At 41.8% G+C, this 21,551-nt stretch overlaps 1 protein-coding gene across 1 annotated transcript in view; it reads right to left on the reverse strand.

Moving 5' to 3' along the window:
• AARSD1 (alanyl-tRNA synthetase domain containing 1) overlaps positions 1 to 21,551 on the reverse strand; it is a 441,451-nt gene continuing 419,900 nt past the window's right edge. Inside the window, exons 16-17 of the mRNA XM_069634186.1 lie at positions 890 to 984; positions 1 to 292 (exon numbers count right to left, since the gene is read on the reverse strand). Of these exons, the coding sequence (XP_069490287.1) occupies positions 154 to 292; positions 890 to 984 (234 nt within the window). The 3' untranslated portion in view covers positions 1 to 153. The remainder of the gene's footprint in view (positions 293 to 889; positions 985 to 21,551) is intronic.

Raw genomic sequence — 21,551 nt, forward strand, 5'->3', positions numbered from 1 at the left:
AAAATATTAAGAATATATTTCATGAGCATCTCCTACTGGTGCTACTCAACCGTTGTGTGATTGGAGGCTTGGCTTGAGTCTGTGGGCACAAAGGGCAGTACTTTTAATGTCCATGTGCCTTAAAGCAGAAATGTCTATATGATCTTGTTATAGTCATTCTTCTTTTGTGCTCAGTTCGCTCACAGATTCCTGGAGAAGCGCCTCCACTTCGGAGCGCCGGCTCATCTTGTTGGCCTTGCCTTGGAAACGTCCTTGCTTGCCGGCTCCTTTGCCTTCTAGAAGTTCTGCCACTCTGTCATGAAAGGAAAACAAGTCTTGAGGTCCGATGTTCAAACATCTTCATCACATGCTTTGATTCTGTTGAATTTCTCACACACGTACCTATGACATAAGCAGCAATTTCTCTGATAGTGTCACTGGCTGGATTTAATGCCTTTGCTGAGCACTCATGTTTCAATATTTATTTTTCCAAAAGCTTATACAATATGGCTGATTTTCAAACTTCACAAATCCGAACCGGTTTCCTGATTTAGAGAATCGCTACACTGGCTGCCTAGCCTTACCTGTTCGATTAAACCTCATCAATCGGCCAGGTCTGTGAGATCACACAATCAACATCTGTTATTCCCTCGACTCGTTTGAACACTAGAGGAGAGACTGCTCTGTCCTTGGCTCTAGGCTGTGGAGCCATCTCGATCTAGAAATCGATAGGCTGAATCCATAGTTACCTTCAAGAAAAGGTTGAAAACCTACCCTTTTCCAGTAAATTTCTTTTCTTCTTTTATTTCCATATTTAATTATGTCCTGTGCCCAAATGCAGCTTAACCTCTCTGGTATTTCAATGTTAAGCGCATTACAGATATGTCAAATCAAATCAAACAGCACATACCTGGGTCCTAATTTGGCAACCATCTCTGTCGGACCTGCCAGCAAAAATAAACCTGCTGCTTTCTCATCACCGACGGTCAGGAATAGCAGGGTTTCCTGTGAACAAATTATGTAAATCCAGAATGAGGGTAATCCTACACAGAAAAATGTATATGCTTTTAGAAATGGTACACATGATTTTGTAGTGCAGTCATTATGTGCTATCACGGTCAACTAAGAGCTTGGGTACTTTGTCGAAGTGTACAGTATAGTGGTCCAGCTTGCTTGACAGAACTACCACTCGAGCATAGACAATGTAACTATCTGACATTACTGCAAAAAAACCTCCATTATAGGTATCATTTTGGGGAAGAAACTGTTGCGTATTTGTTGCTGTTTAAAACCCTGATTAACTGTTTTACCAACCTTATGATTCAACCAATGGCACAACAATTACATTTAGCAAAACTATGCTCTTGCATTCAAGCTTGTAGTAATGTTAATAGATGAGTGTTTGTACCTGTAATCAATCACAATTACTTACCGTGGTGTAGTCCTGTGCTTTGAGTTAACCAACACGCCTCTTGGTGCTGATCATCACTGAAGGGAAGACACGAAAGCAGCCAAACAAAAGCCAGAAAACAGCTGTTTTTTTTAAAGGTCCCTATAGCGCAGATTGTTCGATTCCAGCCTCAGAAGCATAGGGAGTAGTATTCAGGGACCAGCCCCTAGACAAATGTATGCAAAAGACAAAGGATTTTGGAAAGAATTCTACACTTAACATACAGCCTGTGGTGGGACAACCAGTGGCCATGAGGTCATCCCTTCACAGACACGGAAACAAACCATACATCAGCTTTCTGGGCTACCTGAAGCTTCACCATGATGGTAATAGGACATCATGCATCTAGGAAGTAGCAGTAGTCCAAGAGGAAGTTCAAAACAGCCCCAATAATGGTGGTCCAGTTTCTGGAAGAAGAAGCCCAAGATATACCCAAGGAGTTTGATTTGAAGAAAACAAGTGTCTTAACGCTGTTATCCAGGGGACTAATAGACATAGTCGAGTGCATCAGGACTCTACGGTGGCAAACTATGACTGCAGAAATAGACACAGTGGACAAAAACTGGGGCAGCCGATTAATGCCAGGGGTGGAAAATAGAATAATGATCTTGCATCAACTTAAACAGTGTGCTAACCCTGTGGGCATTCTCCCAAATATTGTTGATAAAGAATATTTATTTTGCCCGAGAAATGTATTTGTGTTAAATTAGAATACTATCCCTCTACTTGATTTCATCATCTCCCAGGTAGTTTTTCCCCCCCATTTAGTTTCAACTGCTCTCCACCTGGGCTTTTTAGTTTGGCAGTTTTCTGGCAAGCCACAAGCCAATAAGCACTCCTAACAGTGTTGTTGTAGCAATTTGATGGATGGGAGTAGTCGCGACCATCAAATAATAAATAAAACAGTCCTAGTTGAGTCCGTCAAACCAAAATGGCCTATACTAACAAAACCAAATGCCTGCTCCATTGCTTATACAAAAAGTGTGTAAAGAAGAATATGTATGCAAAGGAAAATCAGTGTTTAAATATAAAGAATAAATGTGGCTGAGTCAGCTCTCCTCCCCAAGTTAGATTGCACGGAGTAAGGCAGCCCTCGTAGGCAGGATGACACACTCTGGCACAGGTTCATAACACAAGACAGTTCAAAACGTGGATCGAGGCCCAACTGGCAATCCATGTTTAACATCTCTCCTTCCAACCTTCAAAACGCAGTCCAACACAAAGTTCACACCGGTCCCCCTCAGTCGGGCTGAGACCTTTCAAAACATAAGTTCAAAAACACTTGCTGGAGCTCCCTTCCCCAAGCTTAATTCAAGGGGTTCCCTTCTCCTAACGTGTTACTCTTCCGGTCTCCCTCAGTCGGCTTGGACTGTTTCCTGATGTCGAAGACTTTCGAATGTGTTTGGCTTTTACTACAGACCTCCACAGAACCACTTCAACTTTCGACTTTCCTTTCGGCTCGCACACTTGGTAGTTCTATGTCATAAGCACCAAAGTTCAAAACGTGGAACGCTAAGTGTGACAGTCTGCACCGAACTACGGACCACGGACTGTGTGCTGTTTTTCCTTTCTACCTGAGTGTTTCTTCGCTGTCCACATTGTGCAACAGCTCCGCAATGCAACTTTGTGCTCATACACTTGCTGCCATGCAAAGCGGATCGCAAAGTGGGACGCTAAGTGTGACAGTCTGCAGACTGAAGGCTGTGGGCTGTGAGGCTGAGAGTTTGCTTTACTTTTTTCCCATTTCTATATCTTTGGAAAGTTTGGTAACAAGCACGTTATAACAGCGTTCGGTAAGCGGCTCCGGTGGTTCCTCTTCCCCCTTAAATTGACTTAACACGTTGGTAACTGTTTGAAATCGGAGTACAAGCATAAGTATAAGTGGCGTTGTAACGGCAATTGGTAAGCAGCTGTTTATCTTTCCCTGGCTGCATATGCGGCTGTACACATGTTTTTCCATACTGCAGAGCGCTACTCATATTATTAGCTATCTTAAGCTGACTGGCCCCTGGGGGATCCTCGTGCATGGAAACAAGGCACAATCACCACACACAAAGGTTCAATTCCCAAAATCTAGGGTTTATTGCAAAACAAATAGTCTCAGTCGGCACACCGGATCTCACGTCCCGCAACATGCGTTACCCAGACCTCGTGGGACACAAGAGAGCGAACATTTTACATCAGTTACATATATACAAAATGACCAACATATCAGTAGTGACACATCCAAACCGCCCATAACGTATCTTCCTTTGCAATGGTTTGATGATTGACAATTATGACGAATATAACACCCTTATAGACATCCTTGTAGACATTTATTCAGCAACAGTTGCAATCTGTGAAGGTGCAGACACTATTCTTTGTTACCAGAAGTTGTTCTGCAAGCAAGCTGGGTTTTCGTAGGAGGGACACATTCCAAGCCTTACTATCTCTTGGTTTCTATTTGTGAGCTAGAGGTCGGCTCGATCTAACGGGGCCCAGGAAAGGGGGACCGTGAAAGTGAGTGTAATTCAAGCCATTAACTGCCTATTTCTTCAGTTTCTGCCAATCCAGCAAGACTAGCTGGTACCCGCGTAATGATTAAATGCCTTTCTGCTTACTTCCAAGGACTTGTGAGGGAGGGAAACGGTGCATTGCTGTCTGTGCTAGTCTCTCAACATGTATCGTGTGGCCTTGCTCTGTGCATGAGCAGAACGAAATAGAATTCACTTCTAGCAAAGCATTTGAACAGAAAAGCAAAGAGAAACAAAAATGGCAAAATGGTGAATTCTGTTCATACAAAATGGACGCTCTATGATTATGCTGACGATGCTGTATTGATGATGCCAGACATATGATGAGGTTGGTTTTCGGTCAACATAATATACCGTCTATGCTATGGTAGGGTATTTTTCTAGACTAACAAAGCAACACGCTCTGAAGATCGTGTAGGTTTTTGTTTTTCCACATTGGAGACTGATTTGGCTAAATTTGAAACTCTGCTGATACAAACAATTGAAACATCCCTACTCAGAGACGTCCCCAGAGACTGCTGGGACTTGGTTCCCTTTGATCTGCGAGATGATTCTTTTGAATCTAATCTGTGTGCAACTAAGCTCCAGTAGGAGCGAGTGATTCCTTCCGATCAGAGACTTTTGGGACTTAGATCCCTTTGATCTGCACTAACTGTTTCTCAATACAAGTGATTAAAATCTCACTAGGACCAGTGTGCAGTGGTTCTACAATAAACAATAACAGAGCACTGCTTGCTTGTATATTGAGGTCAGTCGGCTTTGTTTTATCATCATGCGAGCTGGCATACGCAGTCAGTCGGGCTAAGAGCTGGCAGTGGACGCCGTCTCAATTTTAGAACTGGTAATTCTCATTGAGCCTGTCTCGTCGCTTGGTGACTATAATCAAGTGCCTCAAACACCACAGGTCTCGACATCGCTATGTCGGTTTTCTCCACCCACTACCATCTTTGAGCCATCGGACCAGGTATGCAGTGGGCTGATCCCTGCCGATCACCCAGTTCCCCAGCTAATTCTAAACATGGATGATTAGTTAAATCCCGCCACAACAACAGATATGGGGAAAATATCATCAATACCATTCTGTAATGTAAATTTAGAAATAAGTGACAAAATTACTCACAATAAATCTCTGGCCTCATTTAAAACCCCAAAAGTGAATGCAGCACTTCAGCCCATCTCTGGCCATCGATATTTGCATCACTACTTTATCAAAAGCGCAACAACAAGTACTGAACTGAAAGTTCTACCTGTGGTACGGGGAAAAGCTATAGTGGATCACTCAGTTATGGCTTCACAAGAAAATCTTGGTGGACATAAAGATCTAACTGATATTAGCAAAATTGAATTTGTAGATCAAGATGAACGAATGCAGTACGAGAATGTCAATAGTGTCATACAGCAAACATGCCATGCATCAGTGCATGGCTCTCCATCTGACCTTACAAATCTTATTGACAAATATTCTATCAATAATGATCAGGATGGTCACACGCAGATTGATATAGACCACTCAGTGGTTGAAGAAGAACGTCACGAAAATCAAGTCCGGCACCACACACTAAAGGAAGCCGATGAGCGAATTTGTTTGACGCAAACGGTCTCAGCTCTCAACATGGTACAGATTTCCTTTGTATCGCTTTATGACAATATTTGGGCTGAGGTGAAATCAACAAACTTCTTGATGATGGAAGTTAACTCTAAACTCGACCTTACAGGATCTGAACTTCGTTTTCGACCCATTGGAGATGGCAAATACGCTTCGACGGCTCCTCAAGCTGATGGGCTTCTCAAAATTGTGAGCAACGATGAGATAATCGAAATAATAGAGATTTCTGATATAACTATCTCTACAGCTCTTGATAAACTCCTTGGTACTATTCATGGCTCAGTGTCTCAGGAGGGGCAAATTAATATATCTTCCCCACAAATCAATCCAAGGGATAATGTGAGGTATGATAAATTGAGAGGACAAGGTGTATTGATGCAAGAAGAACGTGCTGAGGATGATGTCCAGTCGGAAAACACTGAGGGTACTAAAGAATCAACTGAAGAACTAATTGTAAATGCTCCATCACACGGAAAAGTTAACAAGCCCATTAAAAAAAATCCTCGCAAAGTAAATCAAGTCAGACTAACATTAGACTGAATTATAAACCATTCTTTAAGTCTAACATGTCTCCACTTATTGAAGAAGGTGCTCAAGTTCCAACTGTGAAGGTGACAACTAAAACTATGGATTGTAATATACAGACTGACCCGCTTCCTACTGACATTTTGGCTCCTTTGGAAAACAATGTGAAAAATGTGATCTTGGGCCGACAACTGGCTGCATGCATGAGTGGGAGTACAAATGGGATGGCCCAGGGGTTGGTCAGTGGGGGGATGGGCCAGACCTTGGGTATCAAGTCAGAGAACAGAGGCTACCTGTAATTATAGAAGAGTCTTTACCAGACCCCTCTTCTTTGCCACCTCTAAAGAAAATCGAGCTGGTGATGGGGAGGATAGCGGTGAGAGTCCATCCAGGCGATGCTTCACTGCGGGTTGCCTGGATGGAGATGTTGGGAATTTGACTGTTAGAAGAGACCGCCTTCTGAGTTCACTACACTTGACAAAAAAGGAATGGTTAAAACTGATCAGATCCCAGTAAATACACATCAAGGAATGTTGGTTCTGTTAACAGAACCACGTATAATTGAAACACAGGCGACTAGTTAATTGCCCTTGAATATGTACCCTTCTGTGGCTTCCGGTGTTAGCGATCTATTAAAACGTCTACATGTTCCAACTAGCTTTTCTCCATGGTATTACTCGTTTGAACAGCCTAATTCTAAACAGAGCAATTATAGTATTTTACAACATGCCAGAAGGGCAGAGACGGAAGAGGGTGGGAGGTTGCAAAGCTCCATGTGGCTGCGAATGACTGTCTCCAAAGGGGGTAAGAAGGATTTAAGACTAGATATGACATTGGTACTGGGCAAAGATTTGCTGATCTGTCTCAATAGATGAAATATTTTTTTGATTTTTTGCAGAAATTCCTTCCCTTTCCCTGTTAAGCTCATCTGATATTGAGAGAGTGGCCTTCCCGGATAAGACACACCCAGATAGATGCACTATTTATCCGATTTCTCCTTTAGTTAAGGAACTTGTCCTTTCTCAAAGAACACTCCTTCTTGATCTAGGCTTTGAAGTTAGCCCCACAAAAATAGAAGATGTGGGCTCACTGGGTTCTAGAGAAAATCTGCGAATTGTCGTGCACTCAAACGGCAGTGAGATTTGTCGATCTGGAAGCATAGATGACTAGTTTTAAATGTTGGAATACTCATGGGAAAAGACATTAATTTACTAACTCAGAGTGTTTATCCAAACTAAGAGAGGGTAATTGTATATGTTTACAGGAGACCTGGCTGACCTCAGTACCAGTTCGAGATGGTTTTCAAATATTTACTCAAGCAGCAAAGCCCAGTAATAGGGGAAGCCTATCGTGGGGGATTGCTGATTGCAGTAGATAGTGGTTTAAGCCTGACTGGGTCCCTGTCTGGAATCTTTCTTTTTAGGACACTGGGTGTGGAGCTTCTCTCATTAGAAAATAAACTTGAGATATTAGTTATTATTATTGACCATTGTATATTGACAGCACTATTTGATATTCTCATTACTAATAGAGAACATAGAATAGATACCAATATAGTAGCTTCTATTAGAGGCAATGCTGTTCGCTGGTCAGATTCTAATATTGATTTCTTTGGGTTATTATGAATTCAACCACCCTGAATTGGAAAATTAACAATTTGAACGTGATGGGATTTCCGAGGTTTATAGATGTGTTGATCTCGGGTGTGCAATCGCACCAGAGCTCTAAGCGTTAAAAATCGACCAGGCCACAGCATTGTTGATCTGGCTAGAGAAAAAAATCAAAATGAGGAGGGAGATAAGACAAATCAAAAGTGATAACACAGATGCTTTGGTTACTATAAATCTAACCAAGAAAGGTAAGCAAAAGTACAAGAACTTCTGCAAGTCTATTAAGAGCCTGCTATTGCAACATGATGCAGGGACTATGCTGGGCAGTCTGATTAATTCCAGAGTAGGTGTCTTTTGGTCTCTTGTTAATGGGCAAGATCCTAACAACGCGATTCCAGAATCTGGGTGGATTACCTGTTTGGAGACGAGATTTGGGAAGCCAAAAAACAGCTCTATTTGCCACTCTATAGTAAAAAATACAGCTAAGTGGACGCCCGATTTAGAAATTTCCACAATCCACACCTTACTAAGAAAATTCACAATATCTCATGCAGGAGGCCCTAATGGTGTCTGACTAACAATTCTCTAAAAGCCAACCAATCTAATTGGGCACAAGTAATCTATTGGGGATTTACTGATATCATTGATACAGGTATAACACCTATTTCTTGGAGTAATGCACATGTAATTCCTATTTCCAAGTGTAGTAGCAGATCAGAACCAAAACATTACAGGACGTTATGTTTTGGTTCTGATTGATGCTGATTGTAAAATCTTTTCACCCTTTTTGCTGACTCACCTGGAACAATGGGCGCGGACATACCATCCCTTAAATCAGTTGCGGACAGGGTATCATAAAGGCCACTCAACTAGTCTTAATGGCCTTACAGTTAAGTGCTTCCAAAAAGCCTCGTAGAGGATGACTAAAGGCTGCACCTATATGGCATCAGTCGATCTCTCTGCTGCCTTCAACAGTGTTGATCAAAACAGGCTTTGGGTCAAACTAGCTGGGTGGGGCATGCCAATAGTGCTGCTTAGGCTTATCAGTGGGGCTTATAACAACTGTGGTTTTCAGTTAAGGCTGAATCAAAAAGGTGATCTCAGCAAAAAAATGTGTTCGCATAAGGGGGTTAGGCAAGGCTATGTGCTTGCTAGAAGGAAATTGAGTGGGCACCACTTGATACTTAGTCCATGTTTCTCAACAAGTGTAAACAATGAGATGATTAGTTCAAACAGTTTGTGTCAAAATATTCAAACAGGAGCTGGCTATGACGAATTTGGAGACACCCAAACTCAAAATACATGTGAAGCAGGAGACCAAGTTCAATACCGGGTCACATAGCCGCTCTCCATAAAAGCCAGTCCGGGTATATACTTAGTCAAGATTTACCAAAAGTTAAACTCTAAGGTGAAAAAAGTTGCCTTTACTTGAAAAATGATGAAAACATTATGTTTCAGTTGTTCTTCAAAACAATGTTATCAAAAATATTGATCTCCTAAGTGAGAAGTCACTAATATTCTCTTAGTGAGGATAAATTTGCCACAATTGATTTATCATTCAGACCAAATTGCCAATGCATTTTGGAAATTAATTTCCTTCATCAGGGCCAGTCTAAAGGTAAGACATACAAGTTCAAAGAAACAAATTCACATATGTCAAGTGACACATACATATCATACATAATTGAAATAAAGTCAAAAACATACCATACAGTTGTGGTTTCAGAAGTGGGAGAATAAGGTGAGAATATGGGAAAAAACAAAAGATAAAAAAATATAAGTCTGTGTTTGTTGTAAATAATCAATCGTAAAGCCAATCAAGGAAGGCATATTACCTGAAAATCAGTTGTATGCAATGTGTGGCACAATATATTCATGTGGTACTCCAAAAACTGCCTGACAAATATCAGCACAGCAAACCAGCCTGTAACAAATGGGCTAGAATCAGTAAAAGTACATAATTAGGAGGGGTTTAGAATGTGTGAGCAAGATTGAGAGTGCAAGTTTACCATTCGTAATACGAGAGAGATGTTCTCCTGTTGCTGGCGCGAACGCGTCTGCGGCTATCGCATCGAAGCGTTGCTAAGGTAATGCTTCCTTTTAATGCCACGTGACCGCATTGCAACCTGGAATGGGTGCGCGGTGAGAATCAAAGTGTGCAATCAAGCCTGTGGGCTTGATATGAACAGTTTTAGATAATTATCTGGCCTCACGTATGGAAATGAAGAATTGTGATGTCATAAAAAACAAAAATCACAGAAAATGAAATGCATAGAAATAGAAGAAATACTATTACGGAAAATCTCATATCAGTAAATAGTACACAGTAGCGAATGACCCAGAGATGGGCTCGCAGTTGAAACCAGACACCTAATCAAGCCTCTGCGTTTATTGTGAATTAAAATGAAGATATGATCACGTGTGCTATAGAGGGTGAAAGTGAATTAAACAACAAGGTGTGGTGGTGTGTGAATCACCTAAGGTACAAATGTATAGAATATCTAAAGGTAAATCATGGTATAATAGTATGAATGTTGTTACTATGTTGCCAATGGAAACGTCAATAGACGGCATTATAAGTCCTGGACCGAAGGTCTAGGATGTGCAGCAGTTGTTCAGAAAATCCCTGAAAGAAATTTCAGTCAATGTGAATACCTTGGTGTGCAACCCTACTGTATGCGGTGTCATCAAATGACGGCACCTTGCGTCCCAGACAAATGTCCAGGAAATACAGCTGGGTTATCCATAAGGTGCACAATCTTGCAAGATGTACCAAACAGAAAGTAATCCTATAGTGTGTTGACAATGCTAACAAGGAGCATAACAATCAAAGCAGTGGAAATGCAGGATCATAAAAAACAATGGTAATTAATTTCTTTGTTGATTCCATTGGGAGTAAGACTCCCGAGTTTGTCGATCCAAAAGGTCTCTCTGCGGTTGAGTCATTGACTCAAATCTTCATGTGGATTATGTTTTGTGAGTGCTTCCAAAATTACAAATCTCATCTGAGTCAAATTATGTCCATTTTCAACCCAGTGGCGTGCTACCGCCGAATTCATATTTGCGTTCCGGATGCAAGAACGGTGTTCATTCCACCTTGTTTTGGCCGCTCTTGTGGATTGGCCCACATAGAATTTTCCACACGGGCATTTAATGCCATAAATAATGTTGATACTGTTGCAGGTCCCATAGGTTTTAAGAAGAAACTTTTTCCCTGTTCTAGGGTGATTGATGATGATACCCTTGATTACTGATTTACAATTGATGCAATGTAGGCAAGGGAACGTTCCGGTGCGTTTGAGTTGTGGGCTCTTTAAGGGGTGGTCTTGTGTGTACCAATTCATCTCTCAGATTCCTACTGCGCTGGTAGGCGAACACTGGTAACTCGCTGAATAAACTCTGTACTCTGATGTCATTTTTGAAGATTCCCCAGTGTTTTTTTAATAGTTTTCTTAATCTTGTTACTCTGGGTAGAGAACTTGGATACATACACAGGTGTTTTCAGTTCCCTCTTGTTTCTGGGATTTTGATTAGATAGTAGGGTCTCGCGTGCCAGGGTGCTGACCCTAGCTGACGCCATCTCAAGTTCTTCTTGTTTATAACCTCGTGCTAGGAATTTTTCCTTCATCGCAAGTTGTTGAGCTAAACAGTCTTCTAGATTACTCACAATTATTTTAACCCGTAGCAATTGGCTATATGGGAGATTTCTGAGCAGACTGGGCTGGTGGAAACTTAGACGATGTAAAAGGTTATTACGGTCAGTTGGCTTGCGGAATAGTGAGGTGTTGTAGCCAGTCACTTGTTTTTTGATGGAAACGTCCAGAAATGTGATCGTGTCATATGAGATCTCTCTTGTGAATTGAATACGTTGGTCAATGTTATTCAGGTATTCAAAGAAAGCATCAAAATCTTCCCTGGTACCTCTCCATACGCCAAAAATGTCATCATATAACGCGTCCATAAATAAATGTCTTTGTTCCATTCAGGTACATTGTCCATCTCAAACTTGTGCATAAAGCAGTTGGCATATGTGGGTGCCATGGTGGCCCCCATTGATGTCCCTGATGTCTGTAAATAAAACTGGTTGCGATATTGAAAGTAAGAGTTTTCTGCAATAAACTGTAAAAGGGCCAGTATAAATTCTTTCTGTGCACGGATTTCAGATGTTTGTAATAATAGCCATTCAACTGATTCTACTCCAAGGTCATGTGGTATTGATGTATATCAACTTCTGACATCGATGGTAAACATTAGGTCATCCTGTTGAAGGGTTGTAGAATTGAATTTTTGCAGGAAATGAGTAGTGTCGCGGGTGTATGTAGGGGTTTTCTGAATAAGAGGCTGCAGGAAAAAATCAATGTAGATACCTAGCGGTTGGTTAATGCTTTCCATGCCTGCAAATATCAGTCTACCTGGTGGTTTAGTGGTGTCTTTATGGATCTTTGGTAATGTATAGAAGTTAGGAATCCTGGGGTGGTTATTGAACAAAAACTTCTGTGTGTGTTCATTGATCCATTCTAGCTCGAGAGCTTTATCCAATAAGGTCTTCAGATTTTGTTTAATTGCAGTAGTTGGGCCATGATCCAGAATGGCATATATTGTTCTGTCTTGAAGTTGTCTGGTGCATTCCATATCGTAATCAACCGAATTCTGGATAACCAATGCTCCTCCTTTGTCGGCTGGGCGGATGGTTATGTTTTTGTCACTGTAAAGATCCTTAATCAGTCTCATTTCATGGGGTTTCAGATTCTTGTGTGGAGGGGTTTTGTAGCTAATACGTTATAGATCACGGGTTACTAGCTTCTGAAAAATGTCAATAGACGGGACTGTAATTGGTGGTACAAACCCACTTTTTGCTCTGAATTCCTGGTAGTCAGGGCTCTTAGGTGGATTGACTTGAGTTTCTAATTCTTCAAAGAAGACCTTTAGCTTGAGTTTTCTAACAAACTTATAAAGTTCAATCTTTGTGTTGAACAGAGTGGTTCCGTAAGTAGGTACGAAACTCAGTCATTTTTGTAATTTGTCTTCCTCTGCCTTACTTAGTGTCCGATCAGATATGTTGATAACTAAGTTTTCCTTAGTTGAAGTCGCGTTTGGGGTTTGCTCAGCAACATAGTAACAACATTCATACTATTATACCATGATTTACCTTTAGGCATTCTATACATTTGTACCTTGGGGGTTTCACACACCACCACATCTTGTTGTTTAATTCACTTTCACCCTCTATAGCACACATGTGATCATATCTTCATTTTAATTCACAATAAACGCACAGGCTTGATTAGGTCTCTGGTTTCGACTGCGAGCCCATCTCTGGGTCATTCGCTACTGTGTAATATTTACTGATGTGAGATTTTCCGTTATAGTATTTCTTCTATTTCTGTGTATTTCATTTTCTGTGATTTTTGTTTTTTATGACATCACAATTCTTCATTTCCATACGTGAGGCCAGATAATTATCTAAAACTGTTCATATCAAGCCCACAGGCTTGATTGCACACTCTGATTCTCATTGCGCACCCATTCCGGGTTGCAATGCGGTCACGTGGCATTAAAAGGAAGCGTTACCTTAGCAACGCTTCGATGCGATAGCCGCAGACGCGTTCGCGCAAGCAACAGGAGAACATCTCCTCTCTCGTATTACGAATGGTAAGCTTGCACTCTCAATCTTGCTCACACATTCTAAACCCCTCCTAATTACGGACTTTTACTGATTCCAGCCCATTTGTTACAGGCTGGTTTGCTGTGCTGATATTTGTCAGGCAGTTTTTGGAGTACCACACGGATATATTGTGCCACATATTGCATACAACTGATATTCAGGTAATCTGCCTTCCTTGATTGGCTTTACGATTGATTATTTACAACACAAACTCATCATTTTTTATCTTGTTTTTTTTCCCATATTCTCACCTTATTCTCCCACTTCTGAAACCACAACTGTATGGTATGTTTTTGACTTTATTTCAATTATGTATGATATGTATGTGTCACTTGACATATGTGAATTTGTTTCTTTGAACTTGTATGTCTTACCTTTAGACTGGCCGTGATGAAGGAAATTCATTTCCGAAACGCATTGGCAATTTGGTCTGATTGATAAATCAATTGTGGCAAATTCTTCCTTACTAAGAGAATATTAGTGACTTCTCACTTAGGAGATCATTGTTTTTGATAAAATTGTTTTGAAGAACAACTGAAACGTAATGTGTTCATCATTTTTCAAGTAAAGGCAACTTTTTTTACCTTAGAGTTTAACTTTTGGTAAATCTTGACTAAGTATATACCCAGGGTTTTATGGAGAGCGGCTATGTGACCCAGTATTGAACTTGGTCTCCTGCTTCACAAGGCTGTGTGCTTGCTCCATGGTTGCTCAACCAATATATGTCAGATGTGGAGAACTGTTTGTCTGATGGTGGCTTAATCCCCCCCCCCCCCCCCCAAAGGTAGGGTCGGCGAAAATATCATGGTTGGCCTATGCGGATGATGTCTTGTTTTGGTCTACAGAGACTGCTAAAATCATTCGCAGGGTATGCCAGAGACAGTGGTCTCGCAATTACCCCCAAGAAAACTAAAATTCTTGCGTATAGGAGGAAAGGCTAAAAAACAGCAGTATTAGTTGGAACCTTGAAGGGACCCCTATAACAACGAGTCCGGGGTTTGTATACCTGTGGTTCCATTTTGAGGCACATAAAGGTCATAAAAAAGGGCTAGAAATTCTGCTCAAAAAAGCTGCGCAGCTACAGAGCCAAATACAGAAAATAGATTGTAAGTTTGGCAGATTTTCTATTAAACCGCCCATTATGTTTTTCGGAGGGAAAATAGATCCCAAAATAACCTATGGCCTGGAGCTGCAAGATGAAATAATATTCAACTCATTAGATTGATTAGAGGGTAAATTATGGAGAAATATTCTGGGAGTAATTAATGCAGTGCCATTAGTGGCAATAAGGTATGAATTTGGGGCTATTTCCTTACAAGCACGGGTTGAGCGGCGCTTATTAACGCTTATTTCCAAGCTTATGGCTCCCAGACCTAACTCTTTATATCAAGCGTTACGGGTCTCCTTTGCTACTTCACAAAATTCTAAAAGCAAATCCAACTATCAGGAGCTTTTTGCATCTAGATGTGAAACTATTCTGTCTAGAGTTGTCTCTGATCTGGAGACCCTAATCACTAATCCCCTGAAGGTAAAACGATGCTTGCTAGATTATGATTGGATTATCACAATTTGATATAGGATATGATATGGCATTTATAACACAGATATACACATTTGTTTCAAGGCACGACAAGGGAGTAGAACAGAGGGAAGAAAGACTGCGATCTCACTAGGCCAGGTGACATTGAGATCGCGAAAGTGCAGGGGAGGGGCGGTGCAGTACACAAGATGAACAGTAAATAAATAAGAACAATAAATTAGAAGTACGGCCAGCTGGTGGCAGGTGCCAGGCTAAGTGCAGACATCAGGTGTCGAGTGCTGGTAGGGGGCTGTAGTTATACAGAAACAGCACCAAAGTGCAAGAGTTCCCAGGGGGGCAGTGCGTGTGTGCAACTGGTGGGGAAGGGACCTGGGCCCGAGAACAGAGGGTAGCCAGGTGACCAGTGCAGTTTCAGCCAGGAGTTCAGCAGGGGAGAGCAGGGGAGAAAGCAGAAGCAAAGAGGAAGGTCTTGAGGTGCTTTGTGAACCGAAGATAGTTCTCCTCAGTTTTCAGAGAGGCTGATCAGGGGAGGCCCCAGCCGAAGAAAGAGATCTACTACCACCAAATCGTTGCTTGGAGAGGCGACTGACCCAGAGGGAGTTGAATAGACACTTTTCATTCATATCCATCAATGAGTCACCTCGTACATGAGCATAAGCGACGATGAACTCTCTCTTTAATACCAACACAATCCCCTAATCAATATCCTAGAGGGTTGCTATTGAGGTTGCGATGGAATTTTCTTCTGACTAAGAAGTACATTTTAGAAGAGGGCATATCTCAAGCAATTAGATGCAGTGCAGATTTTGCAGTTTGGTTCCAGAAACGTTTATGCTAGACTGCGTAGAGCTAACAGCGCGCAGGAATAAATGTCCGTTACACATCTTTAAAAAAAAAATCACTCAATATGTAAGACAGATAACATTTGGAAACGATGCCTAAATGTACAAAACGTGCATGAGGGATGGGCCGTGGTGGGCTTTATAAAAAGTCTCAATCTACTGTAATCCTTGAAGCAGTTTAAACAATTTAAATAACTAAGTCTCTCATATGCTTCCGCTAATGTTCTTGTTATGCCTGGTTGAAATCTCAAATGGGAGGATCTATGTCTAAGCTCTACTTCTGTCTCTCTGAGCTTATTTTAGGATTTTTCTTAACTGTTTAACTGAATTCAAAATATTTTTAGAATGAGGAAAATAAGCTTAAGTTTGAGAATACGTATATTGCTCTGTATTTATATTTTCTGCAATGAAATGAGTTTTTTTATTGTATTCTCTTCTTGCTATGTTTCGCTTTTATATATTTTTTTCATTGGAAAATATTTTGTAAAGGTTTAATTTAAACCAAATGCAAATAAAAAAATAAAAAAAGAATCACTCCTAACAGTTTTATCGTAGCAATTTGAAAATGAGGATTCAATGCCATAAAGCTCATCATTGGGTTCTATGGGGGAGGCATGGTATCACAGGTATGACACTGACACAAAACGTACAATTTGTAAAACCTTTATTAAAGTTTCTGGGTTTGGAAAAACTCCTACTTTGCCCTATAACTAGGATGGGAGTAGTCTCGACCATCAAATCATAAATAAAACAGTCCTAGTTGAGTCCGTCAAACCAAAATGGCCTATACTAACAAAACACAATGCCTGCTCTATTGCTTATACAAAAACTGTGTAAAGAAGAATAAGTATGCAAAGGAAAATCAGTGTTTAAATATAAAGAATAAATGTGGCTGAGTCAGCTCTCTTCCCCACGTTAGAGAGCACGGAGTAAGGCGGTCCCCGTAGGCAGGATGACTACACTCTGGCTCAGGTTCGTAACACAAGGCAGTTCAAAAAGTGGATCGAGGCCCGACTGGAAATTCACGTTAATGTCTTTCCTTCCAACCTTCGAAATGCAGTTCAAACACAAAGTTCACACCGGTCCCCCTCAGTTGGGCTCGGACCTTTAAAAACATAAATTCAAAAACACTCGCAAGGGCTCCCTTTCCCAAGCTTAATTCAAGGGGTTTCCTTCTCCTAACTTATTACTCTTCCGGTCTCCCTCAGTCGGGCTCAGACCGTTACCTGATGGCGAAGACTTTCGAATGTGCGTGGCTTTTACTATAGACCTCCACAGGACCACTTCGACTTTCCTTTCGGCTCACACACTGTATTGTTTGCCCCAGTGCTTCTTGGTCTCAGTAGTTCTATGTCATAAGCACCAAAGTTGAACTTCCACCTTTTTATTCTCCCCTTTTTTCAGATTTAATTTTGATCACTTTGCTTTTACAGTTCATTCACTTTATCGCTACAAACATTTCACCTTTCACTGAGACTTTCGAGTGGGCTACTTCTTTTCATCGGACCACCCTGTTACCCAGTATCACTGGTTTCACAGCTATCCTTACTTCAAAGTTAATTCGCAGGTCTGCCTTTCTTCGCATCTCATCCAAATGCATGCAGCCTTCAACTGCGCAATATAATTTAGCAACTTCAGTCTTTCCTTAACACACACCGGCCTCTCATGTCGCTTGTCAACTCACCGGCTGTGTGCGTTTCTTTCTTGTCTTTATAGTTTTTCAATTCACGAGTGAAGGTTAGTACCATAGGCTTGGCCTTGCCTCCGCAACTCTGTCATTGACCCGGGAGGGCAGCTGGCGTCCTAGAAACACAATGCAGCCTTCTTGTTCGGGATACAGCATTCTCCATGTGTCATTTGCGGCCTTTTGAGGCAACAACCTCATGCATGGAACTCCTGGGGTTCTCTACCCTTTGCCCCATCCCTTGGTCTGTTGATCGGCTCCAGTAGGTTCGCCTTCTCCCCAGAAGTTCTGCTCTTGCTCGTGTTTCACATTACTTAGTGTCTCTCTATGTTCCGCCTGTTATCCGTGTGAGGAGAGCTAATTGGCATCAGATGTATGCACTTAAAATCAAGTGCCTGACCTGATTAGCGGGACATACCCAATGCGATATGTAAGGGTTAGCTACTTTAGTCTCAGTCACCCTCTGCTTTGGCCCAGTGTTTGTGTAGAAAGGGGATGGGGAAGTTGGGACATCAGAGAATCCTATGAAACAAGACGTGACATGGGCACAGGAAAGGGGGAATACTGCGTCACACCATTGGGTGCCTCACCCCCACATCCCAAAGACCCCTCACCCAGGTGATCCTCCCGCACTGGTCCACCAACAGGGTATGGATCCAAAGGCAATGGCCGTGCCCTGCCACCTGAGAGAGAAATCCCTGGGGACTAGTAGGCGAGACGCCCTTTGGTCTCTCACAGTTCCAACATTGTGTGGGTCACCTCATGTAATGCCACTTATGGACCAAGGATCATGCAATGCCATCCCTACTAACCATACGATGAAATGACACTGTTGAACACTTTGCCATACAAAGTGCATAGCCCATAGCTGCTAAAAAACCATCATGTTGTTGAGGCAGACTTACACGCTGATGTTGTGGGATCACTGCTTGACGAGAGGAAGCCTTTCCATCAAATGACAGTACTGAAAGAGGGGATGATACCCTCCAACAATAAAATAAGCCTCATCCAGTAGAAAGGAGTGTGCAAGATAAACCATGGAAACATCCGATAGACTGGTTTATAACCAGTGCACTGCTCAATTCCTCATGGTGGATAGGAGGAGCAAAATAAAATCAGAACATAAGATTAGCTCTTCTGTGTCTCTCTGGGCTCACCCTGAGCCCTGTTCCTGCACCTAAACCTATACTGGCTTTGCTGTCCCCTTGAGTGGTCTTTTAAACACAGTAAGGCCTACTGGGCAAAGTACCCCCTCTACTGCCCAATTACTCTATCAACACTCACAAACAAAAGACTAACTGATCTCAGAGTGGCTAAACCTAGTATGTGCTGGTGGGACCGCCTATCTAGGTGAAAAAAGGGACGTCTAGGCATCTCCCTGACTGTCTAGTACCTCAGTGTAAGTACTCTAAAACCACTATGTATACAACATTTAAAACAATAGAATTAGGACTTGTAACTTCACCCAATTTTATTCCTGTACAGCCCAGTCTATCTTAAATTAAAAAGTAGTCTAACAAAAAAACGTGTAACAGAACTGTGGAACGACAACTTTTGTCGGAACACCCTCTAATCACTGAGCGGTTACCAGACTACTCATTTACGAAATTTGTATTAAAAAAGAACCGTAAGCGTGATTATTTGACGGATGAGAACATTTATTTCTGCTCATTCCCTCACAACGTCAACCGGTTTCAGTGGCGTTTACCTTATTGAACCACCTTCTTCAGGACAAAAACACACATATATATATATCTGTGATAGTTACCAGACCTTAATTTTTGTTTCCCAATGTTGCTAGAACAGTACACACACTTATTTTTGCTCTGGTTCATGCACTTGCCACCACTATTTTCTTTATGTGGCTGGTGCACATAGACTTATAAGTCAGATGCATAACGTCTAGTGTCTAGAACTGCAGGTTTTCCTTACAACGCAGCCAACTGTTCACCGATCTCAGAAATTGCTGAAGGGTTTGCAGCATCCAAGCGAGCGATGTGTCTGCAACTGCATCTCCCATTACATTGATTGAGTGGCCTTACAGTTTTGTTCCTCCGCCCAACTTTCTACTTCCTCCTGGTTCTAGTTGGTTCTTGAGGGCCTCCCTGTCTTCTATGTGATAGTCTAGGGAGCAGGTCTCCCTTTTTACTCCTCCTCTAAGGTCTAAGCCCATCCCCCTTCTGCTTTAAATCCTTTCTGGTGGTGTTCTTCCACTTCTGTGACTTTTCAACTTTCTCAACCAGCTATCCTCTTTGCAAAATTTCTCAAAGAAAATTACTTTCCAACTAGTCTAAGATATCTTCTCCTTCTGTCTCTTCAATCAACCTTACTTGTCTCCCTAACTAACCTATTGTCTTCCACTTTTCCCTTTCTACCAATGTCTGGTTCTGTCACCTTATACTCTCTCCTATTCTTGTTTTAGCAACCTCGCTTGTCTCTCTCACCGAGCTATAGTCTTCCACTTCCCCCCTTCTACCAATGTCTGGTTCTGTCACATAATAATCTCTCCTACTCTCGCTTTAGCAACCTCACTGAGCTGTTGCCTTCCAATTCTCTTCTTTCGCACAGCATCTAATCATATTGGGTCTCTATTATTCACTTCTACATATCCTTCAGCAACCTCCCTTGTAACTCTCACCAAGTGGCTGTCTTCCTATATTCCTGTTCCCTATTCAAGTTCCCAGGTGATGCCCCTCTTCTCAATCTCACACTGGATATCCCTGTCTCTGTTCCAAAATACTTTCTCTCACCTTTCCGGACTCAAAATGTTCCCCCTCCTCAAGTTTCAATAAAGCTTTCCTTATGCATTCTAGTTCCATATTTCCCTTCACAACCAACTCTGCCTCCTAAGAACTTTCTCTCTTGGTCTTCTCAACAATATTTCTTTCCAACTTCCCCTTCTAACTCACATTCAGACTCTTGCTTTGCACTTACACCAGTTTGTGACTTCACAAAAGTTACAAAATCCTCAAACTTCAATACACCTCTTGTAAAGCATTCCAGCGCCATACCTTTCTCTATCACTAAATCTGACTTTAAATAATGTTTGCCTGCTTAGATAAACTTCAAGGTTCTTCTGTTTACAGAAAATTGCCCAAAATGTCGCCCTCACAATTGCGACGGCCGAAAGGCCCGACTTATTTTTTTTAAACACCCCCTTTACACCGCATATATACGTGGGGGTGAATGGGACATTATAGAAATATGGGGGGAATTCAAGCGGTTTCCCCCGGCATATCTATGTGTTGTAAAGTGGGTTTAATTTTCGGCCGTCGCAATTATATGTGGTCGCAGTGATCACATAGATCCCGGTTTACCCATTACACAATCTTTTTCCCAGTTAAAATGATTCCTTTCTGTACACTACTTTCCCCCTCCTTAGAAGGTAACAAATATTCTTCTTGCACATTAAAATTGTAATTTATTTTTAGTTATGACCACCCCAGCCCATGATTCCTCCTCAGTACCTTGCATCAGTACCTGTATAATGAGCTCCTTCTCTGACTCCACTTTTGTTGAACAAGTCTTCCTGCTTGGGGCCTTGATGGATCTCCAGGCTTCAATGGGTCGTACAACATGGCCTTCTTGGGACTAAGGGAATGGGAGCTCACCATACCCCCCTGTCCCCAGCTCATTACCAGCCTTATATTGCCTGACTCCTCCAAGTACTTGAGGACCATTGGCAGATCAGGATGGGACTGTCACAAAGCACGTAGGATCAGCAACAGGAAGACAGAGATAGGACTGAAGTAGTGTTTATTATGGAAATGTATAGGATTTAGTCAAGAGATCAACAACTTAAAACAATGTTCAAAAACATCAACAAGAGGACGTCCCCTTGGGTTCAATAGTTCTTGCATTTGCAAATCTCAATCCAGGCTCCTAGCCCAGAGAGTAATTGGTTCACAGTCACACACAGTCCTGGGGTTACTTCTTGCTTGTCTGCTGGTTCATTAGACCTCGAAAGTGGTTGAAGCTGAGACTTGTGAAAGGCTAGAAAAAACCAGAGCATCCACAAAGGAAGCAAGTATCTTTTCTTTACTGTAGCTCGTTTGCTACCTCCCTAACCCAACATCCTAGCTCCATTTCCCAAAAACCCCAGCCCCGTCTTCCCCCTTGATGAGCCGCACCAGT

This window comes from Ambystoma mexicanum, chromosome 13, assembly GCF_040938575.1.
Source record: "Ambystoma mexicanum isolate Mex_15411 chromosome 13, UKY_AmexF1_1, whole genome shotgun sequence".
Classification (NCBI taxonomy): Eukaryota; Metazoa; Chordata; class Amphibia; order Caudata; family Ambystomatidae; genus Ambystoma; species Ambystoma mexicanum.